This window comes from Platalea leucorodia (genome assembly GCF_965183815.1).
Source record: "Platalea leucorodia genome assembly, chromosome: 6".
Classification (NCBI taxonomy): domain Eukaryota; kingdom Metazoa; phylum Chordata; class Aves; order Pelecaniformes; family Threskiornithidae; genus Platalea; species Platalea leucorodia.
In genome coordinates, this window is record NC_138828.1 from 40680560 (window position 1) to 40693975 (window position 13416).

Here is a 13416-nt window from a genome sequence, read left to right on the forward strand (position 1 = left end):
CTCTGACAGCTCTTGGAGATTCCTCTAAGCACAGCTAACCACTAACCCTGTTTTTAGTAGGTAACCCTACCTGATAGTCTGTGGTCTCCTTTTCCTGGTTGTGCTCGTTGCTGCTCTTGATGTCGTTCTCTAGGCTGAGGTCCTTTAAAATGCATCTGTCATCACAGCTAGGTGCCAACTAGGAGTTACTTTTTGGCTGTTTAATCCAGGACGCTTGTGTATCACTACATTTTCCCTGTTTGGTTCTTTGTTCCTCTTTTTTTTTTTTTTTTTTAAAAAAAAAACAAATTTTGTTGTTTAAAAGCTGCCAATCATATAGTCATCTGTATTTGGATAAACTTCTATAAAACTCATCTCTGCTGCAAGTAGTTGTTTAAAAATAAGTCCCATTGTATTTAGTAGCTGATATATTTGTTAGTACAAGATTGATTTTCATTTAGTAGGCTATTGAGTCTTATTCCATATAGCCAATGGAAAACATGGGACAAATAACAGACTGTCTCAAAACAATTTGAGACTCTCCTTAGCATTACAAAAAAAAAAAAAATCCCCTAGGAACTGGCATAACTCTGCCACAGAAGATGTGAATGTGAAAAAGGAGAGAGCAGATTTAATACAAGCTTCCAACTGTTGGCTATAAATATTGAAAAGGCACGAAAAGGCAATTATATATATTTTTAATTGTGAATAACTTAAGTGCCTTTCATAATTATGGACTGTGCAGTCAGTAGGAGAGATCTTTTGTAGTGAAACCATTTTGTTTGCATTTGGACATGCAACCAACGTTTGGATTTTTGACTAGAGAACTTAGGCTTTTATGTTAAGCATTTAATTGTCTGACTTCGGAGAGTCTGGAAGGCAGAAAAGAAATGCATGGCGCTACCCTGTAATTTCCTATGCTCATTAGTTCGTTCACTGACTTCTACGAGATGGCAGGCTTTAATTTCCCGTCTACCCTTTCCACGTTTATCCCCATCTTATGGGATGATTATAATCATGAATGTCTTAATTTCTTCACTTTATTCTGCTAAAAGCTTTATGGCCAGCAGGATATTTTGAATCAATTGTACTAATCTTGAGCCCGTGTTAAAGTCTGTTAGTGTGGGTGGGTCATTGAACCTGCCAACTCATTTTTATACATTTGAGCAGGTTCCGCTGGCAAGATTGAAAACCAAAACCTGTTTATATTATTATATGTAAATCTGTGAGGCATTACATGGAAGTAGAGGTTTTTAACCCACTTCCCATTAGAAAAAAATTCTAAAATGCAAAAATAAACGTGTAATGAAATTGTCTTTTGAAGCTTATTTAAAAAGAAAATAATCCACAAAACAAACAAAATATATTTTAAAAGATAGGAAGGCTAATTTAAGTATCACATTGAAACATCTTGTTTCTCCACAACTGTTTTAGTGTGATCCTATGGTGTTTCTCCAGCCTCTGACTTTGAGGCAGTAATGCAGTTGAAGTCTTTGGAGAAGCATATTTTTATGGAATCATAGAATCGTTTAGGTTGGAAAAGACCTTTAAGATCATCAGGTCCAACCATTAACCTAGCACTGCCAAGTCCGCCAAAACAACTCCCAGTTAAGACAAACCAGGAAAAAGAGATTTCTCCCCCCCCCTTTTTTTTTTTTAAACAAGGTTTTAGAGTTGTTCCTGATTAGCTTCATGTGCGGGTACTTCAGTTCCAGATTAAAATTGCCTATTCCTGTTGTTTCTAATCCAGTTTAAAAATTCTCCCTGTAACGCAAAACAAATGTCCCCACTGTCCCCACAGTGGAGCTAAAAATAACAATTTTTGTGTGTCAACAAGTCTTAACACGATCAATACATCCCATATTCCTTTCCCACTGCCTAGCTGAAGCACAGGAAGTGAAGACTTGGGCTGGCTTGACAGCCTGTAAACTGCCCTTCTGAGGAAGGCCGATTCCCAAGCTTAGTCATGGCTGGTTACTGTGGGGTAATGTTTTGTCATAAATTTCCTGAATTAGTGGCCATTAACACATTCGGCTGAAGTACAGATAACTAATTTGGCATGTGATGGCTCTAACAGACCTTTAAATTCAAGTTGCCTCTAAATCCCAGTCACCTGTTTGGAGTATGAGTAAGAAGGTATTTGTTTTTAGAAACTCCTCAGTTTCAAATTGTCTCATCATTATCTTGGAGAGCTGCGGTTTTGAGGTAAGCCAAGCTATTGCCTGAAACAGGCAGTTTATGAAAAGGTAGACTAGGCTGGTGAGGGGCAAACTGGGGACAGCAAAGCTGCTCTACTACAATCTTCCTACCCCGTCCCTGGCTGTGCTCCCCACCTGTCTCCAATGCTACTTGTTCTTGCTTCCCACCCCTCCACTTTTTACATTTTTCCTGTGCCAAGCAAAAAAAAGGAAGAAATGATAATGGCAACATGGTGTGATGGATGGTGCTTATCAGAGCAACTCTGCTGAGCTGAGTCCTCTTGAATCTGTGTCATGAACGTTGAGTTTCCAGGCTTGCAGCTTGTCTGCGAGCTGATGGTGCTGCTCCTCAGGAAGGGGAGGGCTGTGTTGGGCTGGATGATGACTGGATAGGTCTGGCTTGCTCTCAGCGGGAAAGCAGGAGTCCCACAGGAGTAGAGAAGGGCAAATGGGATCTGAAACTGTGCTAAATGTAGTTGAGGAACAGGATAGGAACTTCTTCAATCCTGCTGTGAGACCGTTGAACAGAGTAGCATCACCTGATTCTTTAGCCTTTCTGTTTGAAAATTCAGACTTCAGTATTAAAAATACCAAGTTTGGCTAAAGAAAATGCTAATTGTTTCATATGCAAAACTGATAGACCAAGCTTTGCACCCTAGACTATACTTAGAAACTGAATGTATTAAGAATTAGCAGTTTTATTCTACGTTCAGGAATGAATTTTTATTAGCCTCTGATAGCTTACAGTTTTTTATATACTTCAAAATAGACTGATATAAAGGAAATAGTTGTTTCAGGTAACTTTACAAAAGTAAATTACATAATCTAGATTCATACTTAAAATATGGCCTATGGGATTTCATTCACAAAAGGACCAATTTGGGTGACTTGACAAATGTAATTTCACTTACTTCAATATTTTAATTTATATCTGTGTAGCTGCCAATTCAGCATCGAGTCAATAAATTGTTTTCTATAACTTTGGCTTTAGTTTTTTTAAGCCATGGATCTCTATGTAGCATGCCATACACTAGTAAGAATGGCTTGCAGAAAAATGCTGTGGTAGCTTACAGTGAAGTTAAAAAGAATAATTTATCTTAAATTGTAGTCTGATGGTTTGGATTCTGGCAGGCTTCCCATGTGGCAGCCCTCCACCCCTGAATATGAAGGTCCTGATGTAAGAAAAAGAATGTAAAAAATTTATAGTACATGGCAAATACTTCATTTTAATCTCTTCAACAAATTAGTTGTGGTATTGCTCACTGATAAGTCCATGCATACCTGGGCATGCTCCTGCACAGCAACTGTGACGGTGTTAGGTTTTTTCCACTGCTGGGAAGCTGGAGGTGATGATGAATACTTCGTCTTCATGTGTGCGTGGCAGGGATTTCAGTATCAGTAATACCAGATTTTTTTGTCATGGTGTAAGTTGTTTTTTGTGGTTTTGCTCCTGTCTTTTGGCAGCTTAATATTTGCAAGATGTGAGGTCACCCTTAGGGTAAGGTTTTGCCTTTGGAGATAGGTTTGGCTGGGGTAACTGACATAGCTTCCCCCCCACCACCACCTGCCCTGCCTTTCCTTCAGAGGTTGCTGTCTCTGAAGGCAGTAATTTGTATTGTCTCCTGAGCTGCTGTTGGTGAGAGCCTGGCATGGTAGCGTGAACCAAATGTGAACGAACCTACTTAGGAGCAGACATGTCTCTTCTGGGGACACAGAAATTTCTGTTTAAGCTAGATGGGATTGATGTTGCTATAGTCCAGTCTGTTTCTTTTGGCGAGGCTGGCACTGCTTTGGCCTCAGTGAGCCAGTCCAGGCAGCCAGGCAGGCAGCTGCTAAATCAATGCTAGAGGAAAAAAGAATATATAAATGCTTGGTATAGCTACCTGAGTGGCTGAGGGTCAAATGATTTCAGGTGCTGGATGCAAGAAGAAAAGGGAAAAAGACAGGATCCTGCTGCGATTAAGAGAGGCAGGACTTCAGCAACCTGGGTTTGGATTGTGGCTTAATTGCTCGCTAGGAAAAAAAACTTGGCATTGCTGCTCTTATTAGTATATCACAATTTGGGGAAAAAAGCATTAAAATATTTAAAGAGAAAAGGGAGATTCCACTTCAAGCTAAAATAACTGTTTAGTCAGCCATGTAGAAATGACAAATGCCTCCCTGCCAGTGTTTTCATGGTCTGTTTAAACCCATCAAAGCCTTTGAGGTCCTACCTTCTCCCTGCCGCATGGGCAGTTGCCTCCGTGACCCCAACGCTGGACCTCGTGGGTCTCATGCTGCCAACAGAGAAGTGTGAAGTTTGGTCCCTGTGAGCAGGTGCTGGTCCTGGGGCCAGGGAGGTGGCAGGAGCGCAGTGGGGAGGGACCGGGTGGGACCTCCCGTTTTCACAACAGTGAAACCGGGGCTTGGGGTGGGGTCTGGAGGTGCCAGGTGTGACCGGGAGCCCGTGCGCCCACCCAGCTCCTCCGTCACCCTCGGGGCCTGGCGTTCCCCCGTGTGCTGCTGGCGGTTGGCTGAATGTGAGCTAAAGATGGGTTGTTTTAACACAGATCAACCTTTCAAAACCTGTTGTACGCTCAGGAGGCAGATCTTTTTCAGCCTAAGGTGAATATCAGGTGCTTTGAAAAGATCCTTTTTTTTTTTTTTTCTCCTTCATCCAAGACAGTGAATTAAGGAATTAGCTTGTATTTTATTTTTACCCTTTGATTTAAAATAAAGCAAACTATTATAAGATGAAAGCTTCTCTCCACTTGTTTGCCACTTCACAGAAATGAGTGAATTTCTCACTAAGAGCAATGAATTTCTCAGCTCAGCATTTTGCTTTCTAACTGTGGCAAGGATGAATAGTTGAGTTGGGCCTGTAGTTTCACACCTTAATGCAAACCAGGACTGAAACCAGGGTAGGTCTGCAATTTTTAGAGAGGTTTAACTTTTTCAGTCCAAAGTAGCAAATTTTCACATCTCTGTCATTTTATTAAAGTAAAAATCTCTTCATTAAGCTATTTGGGGCCAATATTCTGGTTTGTGTTTGTCTGGTTTGTGTAACTGGCATTGCCAAATATGTTTGAAACACAAATGAAATGGATAGAAATGTCTGGGCATAAACATATGCAGATTTTTATTAGAATGGAGAGCAGAGGTGCGGTTGCAGACTGATGTGTTTCTACAGATCTAATTGAAGTTGAGCTGTGTTAAAACTTGAGTCTCTCCATTTTGTTTGAAAGTACAATCAGAACTTTAAACTGAGCCAGCTGACACCATGGAAATAAACAAATTAAGAAATAACACTGAATTAAACAAATTTTGGGCTGCTCCACACACAGCAACCCAAGCATATGGCTTTGGCTGTGGTACAAATTTAAGCGTAGATTAGATTTCAGTTGTTTAGCCTTCATTTAAATAAAAACATGCTTTAAAAACTGCCCTAATTTGTGCTTTGCATTTAATTTTTGGTTTTAGAGTTTCCATTGAGATGTTTTTCAAGCTGTTGCTACAATCTTTATGTGGAACTTGATTCTTATAGCAAGATCAGCTGAGCCTTTGCATTGCTTTTGCAGTTGTCTTTATTTAATTCTGCTGGCTAGATAAAACTAGAAAGCAGAAAGTTGATGGTTCCTCTGTGCTTCTGTATAAGTAGTCCTTTCTGTAGCAGAATGTTTAACCGATTGTATCGATGACGATTAGTTTTGCTTCTCTTGACTTTCATAAACTGTTATAAAGGTGTATCTTTTAAAATAAAGGCAGAAACTGTGTAAAGAATGACTTTCTCTGAAGTTTTGATGGCTCAGTCTGCCACCTGGTGGTAATTTGAATATATGTATTGTAAAACCAGCCACAACCAAAAACAGCATCAGACTGTTGCTGTCACCTGCGTGCTTTTATATATTCTGTGGGTTAGAGGCAGCTTTCAGGGACACTGCAAGCTAGCAGAAATGCTCGTGTAAATCACAGTGGGGTTGAATGTAGCTACTACTTTAAGGTTTTGCTCAACTAGCTGGCATAAATCACAAAGGCAGGTTATGTCCTTGAAAGACAAAGTTCTTTTCGTGAGAATTTAAAAACTTTAGCTTTTTGGAGATTTTTTTTTTTTTGGAATATCAAAATTGAAAACTTTCATAGCTTACATGCCTAAGTTTGTGTGCGCATTTTTTTTTGTGAAATGGCTTTTATTTCACCACCATTTCAAGCATTTGGAATCTATTTAGGATTTTACAGCACTTGGCACAAATATTTCTGAAGGACTCTTGCATTCCATTAATTCACTTTTAATTAAGAAGTTGAAACAGCTATTTATGTTTGATAACGAGCATGTTTGCTAAGCAAGCAAAGCATTTTTCCTGTGTTTTCCTGAGATAAATGGAAAACTAAGGTGACCTAACGACAATAACTTGATATTCTGATTTTTTTTTTTTCCCAAATTGCTTTCCTACTCTTTAATGCTGCCGACTGACTGGAAGTGTGCAGTGTCTACTGACAATATATGAAAATATATTCAGCTCTTTTGACTGTGCTGTAGTTTTCTGTACCTTGCACCATTGTGGAGAATTTAATTGAAAGCAAGGATGCTGGTTATTTGTCGCTTAGATTTCAATGCCAAACTTTTGGTGCTAGAGGGAGCTCTTTCCTGCTAGACACCCTCTGGAAAGGTACAGCTTAACGAACGGGCTGCAGCACACTTCGCAGAAACAGTTGCCCGATTTAATGCCAGTGCACATCAGCTGCAATGTTATAATGACTATTTGCTTTGATAGGACCCCACTGCCTGGAGCACCAGTCTGTTTTCTTGCTGCTTTTTTTTTTTTTTTTTTTTTTTTTTAAAATCAGAAGAAACACCTTGGTTATCTCTGTGATGAGATGTCCTCAACTTTATCTTCCCTGTGGTGCTGCAGCTAGCAGCAGGTGCATCTCCAGGTGCAGATTTCAGAGGCAAGGAGCTCCACCATCTGTAGTTCCTGGTGTGAGGACCTATGGGATGTTGTATTTGCAAATATTTGACAAGTATGCTTATATTTTGAAGAGGGATTATTAATTTTTTTGAAAAGCGTTCACTAAAACGATTTTGTCTGTGGCTTGTGAAACTGGTCAGAATGACACTGTTCAGTGATAAAATGCATTCCCCCTGCTTTAAGTCACTTCAGCTGCATTTCTCAAGGAACATAACCCGTGTTCTTTACTGCTTTGTACATTTGCAGGTTTTGTTGCTAGGTTTGTGTCACCCAGCAGTTTTGGAAACCAAATGTCCGTGGATCCCTTTTACCATGCACTTCCACTTTTAGATATGTGGATCCCTGTAAGCCAGAATCTTTATGGTTCGGTGTTCATCTGTGAATCCTTTACCGCACATAAAATCTGCGCCACTCGAGAGAAACCTCAGGGCAAGCTGGTGGCAGAGAGTTATTCTCCTTCTGTTCTGTGTCTGCTTGTTGTTAGACAGGCTTGCTGGAAATGAATTACAGCAGTACTTTCTGGCTAGGCTCTTTTCCATGTAATCCACTGCTATGGGCTTCTGATCCCTAGTGGTCCATTCCCAGCTTCCCATGGCAGCCGGTGGCTTGTGCACCAGAGTCCGTCTCGTCTGGATGAGTGGCAGTGGTGCCACGGGGACTGTCGGGCTTGCGTCTTGCCCTGCCGCCAGCACAGGGCTCCCGGGAGGCTCTGGTCGCCCCCAGCCTGTCTGGCAAGTGAGCAGGTCACCGACTGCGGCAGACGTGCTTTCATATGCTTTTATTAGTATTAAAAAAAGGGGGGGGGGGGCAAAAAAAGCAAGCGACTACTGTATTTTCTCTTCAAAGCCTTCTATGTGTAAGGTTCCTCCATCCCAAACCATGCATAATTACTTTTGTCCTTGATGTGTCCTCTGCTCTGCAGGAGGACCAAAGCCTCTAGAGGGCAAGGGAGCAGAAGGACCAGAATACAACTGAAATGGCAACATTTTGGCTTGTGCATTTCTTTCACTTTTTTAAACTGAATATTTGTTTTCATTGTGAGAAAATCATGTTCTATTAGATACTGAATGAAAGACATCTATTTAGTCTTAACCACTGAGTGTAACTCCTGGTATATTTTCTTGTCTGTAGCATGGTTTAAACAAGTATAGTAACATTTCTACACTTAATGCATTTAACTAGATTTTATTTTCATTTTTCTTACTTAAATTCAAGTTCCCTGTGTGACTTCAGTCCTAATGTCTTTGCCCAAATACCATGTCTAGCATTCTTTCATCATGTCTGAAAACTGACGTATTTCTGTAATTCACAGTTGATTTTAAATATTACAAATATTTCCTAGTAACCAAAGCTTTCATAAATTTATAGCTTTGATATATTCAATTACTTGAAAACATCATCTTACAGTAAGTTATGAGTGTGTTTGGTATTGGTGGTAGTTTATTCTCAACTTTGTCAGCCTCAGCTAGTGGTCGAGAGCCACTGCTCTGCTTTTCAAGGAATTGTGGATAATCGTTGTCTCTTAACTAGCCTGTTTAAAAAATGGATAACGAAACAGCGTCAAACCCGTGAGCCAGAGTTAAATCATCCTAGAGGTTGTGGGCTGAAATGAAGTTTTCTCTTAAGTGCTGTAGTGATTTTAAGTATAACATTAGCAAAGCCTCTAGACTGACATTAGTGTTTCTATAGTTGCATCTTAAGAAGTTTTAGTCTTGGATGTTGTTTTAATATCTTTATTAATGTTGTTTTGTGAGCTGGATATTGGAGGTCCACAATGGTTGAATGTAACACTTTGCCATGTAACTAGGATTGTATTTATGATATTTTTTTATTATATCATGCCAATAATTTTCTGTTCATGCCAACTTTTTTTCTTGTTTAAGCTTGTGGTTTACCTTCCATTTGAAGAAGATACAATTTTATAAATATTTATGTACAGTGGGGTATTTTGTTAGACTGTTTTGTACTTTTTTATTTTCCCCTGAACATGAAAAAAACAATTTTCGTGAGCTTGCTTTACAGAATAAATCAACGTTTTTGGGTACCTTGGCATTGGGAAGCAGGACAGTGGTAGCTGCAAAGTAGCTTAGTGGAATTCTGGACCAGGCTTGTTTCCTGGGCATGAGTAACAACAGCAAAAGCAGAAAGGTTTCTGTGTTTGTATTTTCCGATGTGGACGTATCATTCTTCCCCATGTCACGTTCCAGCGTATAATCAAAAGTATTCCTGCAACTTGCCTTTAACCTCTTGTAAATGTGTTATTTCAAATATTCCTGCTGCCCCTATTAGGAGAGTTCTGGATGCTTTGCATAAACAGTATTTTAACAGCTTGTACCAAATTGAGAATCCTAATAATGTTTTCCTTATGTTTGTAGGATTTGGAGATTGTGTATTCCTATTTACATGGAATGGAAGCCTTGTCTAATCTGAGAGAGCATCAGCTGAGGTATGATAATTTGTCATTAAAAACACATATATATTAATGCACTAATAAAGCAAAGGACCAGTGAGTTTGCTAACTATACACTACTTTTGTGTACCCTGCCTCAAACTGAAAAGCTGGCTATCGCTGCATCCATCTCTTCCCTTCTTTACTGTCCTAGCACTTTCTCCTTCTGTGGGTGCATATGGGTATCCCTATTTGTTCCTTCTGATTTCTATTATGGATGTGTTTGTTTTCTTTTCAGACTTTCAAACTAGAAGTAAATGCTTTATATACAGAGTGCAAGTTCCAGTCCTGAATGAAAGTCCATATATAGTCCAAATCATTTATGTAATATAATAATCATGAGAGCACAGTCTGTTATTCAGCTTCTGTTTCAGTTTATGCTTGCTTTCATGTGGAAGTTTCAAAGTATGTACTACACATGCAAATAGTACTAAGTAAAAGATTACTAATAAATATCATTCACATATTTTTTATTAAAATGCTTCATGAAGCAAATAAATTCAAGTAAAAACTTCCAGATGAACTTCCTATTTTTTGTAAAGACTTCTGTGTGTTTGATTTTTAAGTAGTTGTTTCAGTTGTCCTCACATAAACATCTTCCAGCTGAGGTTTCTAAGGGTATTTGGACATCGGTGTGAGGCTGGCAAATACAGAAGGAGGCCAGCAAATCTCTTGTATGCTTTATGGGGCGAGAGGGTGAATTACTGTTATTTTGCATCCTGGGGTTTGCCAACATTTGCCACATCTGAAGATGCTGAAGCAACTTTGACTTGATTAATGCTGGTTTAGGTTCTGATTTCTGTCCTCTTGCTTCATCATTCTGTCAGAGTCCACATTGCCAAGCCAATATTCTGCAGTTTGAAGAAAATAAAAGGCGGGGTTTTCTTTCTCTCGAAGTGCCCAAGACACATTGTGCAATGTGAATGTTGACTTCAAAGTAGTCTCTGTAATGACTTCTGCTTTGGAAGCAGGCCACGATCACATTCAGTTAAAGTATTTTGTGTTATGCTATTATATGCAAGACTTTTAGCACATCAAGTTTTGCATAGCTGGAGTTGAACTGATGTTAACTTGTTTACAAAGATCAAAGTGTGCACATATGGTTGCGTGGTGTGTTGATGTGTGCTTGCTGGCTTCCTGTGCAGAATGAGGTTCTTGCCGAGGAATGTGTGGAACTCGGGCTCGCTCTCCCGGCACAGTGAATTCCTAGAAGAGAGCTTCTGTTTACAGTACCATACATGGAAAAGGCTGGGCTCCCGGCAGATGTGGGACAGAAAGCTTTTAGAGTATCCTTTAGGATACAACATTTCTTGTGGCGATGGGATGCAAGAAAAACCTCTGAGATGCATTAAAAAGTAGTGTATTAAATACAGCCTCTAGAAGTGAATAACTTACCTTATGGCTTGCTGATGATATCACCTTAAATTTATTACAGTTGTTTAGGAAGCAGACAAAGATCACGTTCGAGTGAAAATTAAACGCCAGCATTGACCAGAACTAATTCAATTTTTTAAATATTTGAGGAAGCAATCTAGTTTGTACTACTCGGTCACTGTAATTTCTAGCTGTTCCAGTTTAACACAAGAATTGAAACACTTGGCTACCTTCTGTAAGAGGCATTTTCTCCTCTATTACTGTCTTAATAACAGGACCAAAATGCTGTAAAAGTCAGTGCCAGTGGTGAACTTGCGTGACTTTATCAAGAATGTACTTCCTTTGCTCCTAATTCAGAGGGGAACAAAAGTTGCTTGTTAAAGTGATTCTGTTTCCTCTAACTCCTACTCTTAGATGGCCCATTGCCCAGCATCATTTCAGACCAGTAGGGTACAGACTATCATTGAGCAGTATTTTAACTTTTAAATCTGACTGCTAGCAATGTCTTTTCTTCTGGTATCTTCTCACCAGTAACTTCATGTCTGCTCTCCCCTTCCCTCTCAAAACAGGATCAGAGAGAGAAGGTGAGGACCCAGGAGGTAGAAGCAGACAGTAGCTTTTCGGTGTCTGTAAGGGATTTTGGCAAGACCTGATTTTTATGGTGGGGAACAGTGTCTGAAAAAGAGAAGGTTCTGTCATTCAAAAAGTTTTTTTGCTATGCCAGGAAGCAAGAAGATCTTTCATTAGCTGAAATTTGTATACAATACATAATACTTCATTAGATACACTACAGAAATTGTCTGTGAGAAAAGTTCTCAAAGATGGTCCAAAGAGTAGATCTAAAATACCAGGGTGGGGGAAAGGCTGTGGTAGTAAAACTTGACTTTTTTTTTTTTTTTTTTGAGCAAACAGAATTAAGATATCAATTTTCTATTCACAATTTATGAATTACCAAGGCACCACTATAAGCCTGCCACTTCTGGACAGAAAAAGAATTATTTCTTAGTGGGCTGAATTAATAAGTAAAATTTTGAAAGAGGAGAGTGCTAAGGTAACTTTTGTAGCAGCCTGTTGACTATTGAAATGATCTAGAAAATTATGGGAAATGGCAATAAGAAGCCTTTTAAGTGTCACATCAAACCCAGATCAACTCTTCCAGGCCTCAGATCAACTTTTTCGAGACTTGTTGCCTGAGCAGGAATTCTTGAGCACTTTTGTCTGCTTAGGATATCATTGCAGGCAGCCGGTCGTTGGTGCGCTGAGGTTCTGATGATTGATTCTGTGAGGAATAAGAATTTCTTTCCCAAATTTAAATATAGTTCCTCATTTGAATGTTCAGATGAGCTTCTTAGGCAAATCTCTGTCTGACTGCCTGTCAAATAGCCTTGGTGTTTGCCGTCTGCCTTAGAGCCATAGAAAGTCCAAGGGAGGTGGTGGGATTTGTTTCCTTCCCACTGTCCCAGTAATTTACAGGGTCCGTTTCCTTAAGACAATAGGCAGAAATGGCATGTTGATTTTTTTACACCAAGTTAAGATTGCATTTCCTAATACGTGGTAAGTTCTATTATAGTTGCTCTCTATTATGCCACATTTGTCAGGCAGACAGTGAATGCAAAAGTGCTTTAATCCTCCCTTCTAGACAGAGGATTTTCCTGCAGGAAATTCTCTCCACTTTGAGCCCTCTGGGATTTCAGCATTAAAACCTCATGGTAACTTTTAAGTTGCTGAATTTTAGCAAAATGAGAAGCATCAATTTACCATGCAACATAATTTCTTGTTTTATCAATTGGGCCTGACTTGAAAAAGGGAGCAGTTTTTATATCTTGTTATCTCTGATTAGTGTTACATACCATAAATTTCCATCTCTTTCTAAAATTCTGCATTGTTTCCTTATAAAGCAACTTACTTTTATCAGATCACTTTATAAAATGAGATCAGTATCATTTTACCTCTTTTTATAGAATTTTTTTTTTTATGGGAGCAATTACATCAAGTGTCCTAAATCAAATCTGATCTTGGATGAACTAATAAATTTAATGCTTAGATTTAGCAATTTGTTCTCTTAAATTAAAAATTGGCTTAGCTTTAAATTGATGGTTAGTTTCTGCAAGTGCTGGAGGCAAACGTGGAAATGCTGACTAACTTCAGAAAGTGAAGTCTTTGTGATGCTGATAGGAATCGTAATTAAAAATTACTTCTTTCCTTCTCTTTCAGACTGATGTGTGAAACTGTTAGATATGAAAGGCATGAAGCAAATGAAGTTCTGTACTAGTAAGTATTTCCGCTTCCTTTCGTGTGATGTTCAAAGAATTAATTCATTTTAAAGTGTGTTAAGGACAGTGTTTAATGCCAACTACCTCACCCAATGCACAATCTGTAAACATAGATGAACCACTTCATTTTCGTTGTCAAACAGTGGAGAAATTTGCTGGTGCCAGGGAGGGAGCTAACAGTGGCTCTTGCTTGGTGA

At 39.1% G+C, this 13416-nt stretch overlaps 1 protein-coding gene across 2 annotated transcripts in view; it reads left to right on the forward strand.

Moving 5' to 3' along the window:
* The window catches only part of RAPGEF2 (Rap guanine nucleotide exchange factor 2), a 193458-nt gene that overhangs the window by 51153 nt on the left and 128889 nt on the right, over positions 1 to 13416 (forward strand). For both annotated transcript variants that reach the window (XM_082316308.1, XM_082316309.1), the window contains exons 2-3: positions 9499 to 9569; positions 13161 to 13217. In XM_082316308.1, the coding sequence (XP_082172434.1) occupies positions 9499 to 9569; positions 13161 to 13217 (128 nt within the window). The remainder of the gene's footprint in view (positions 1 to 9498; positions 9570 to 13160; positions 13218 to 13416) is intronic.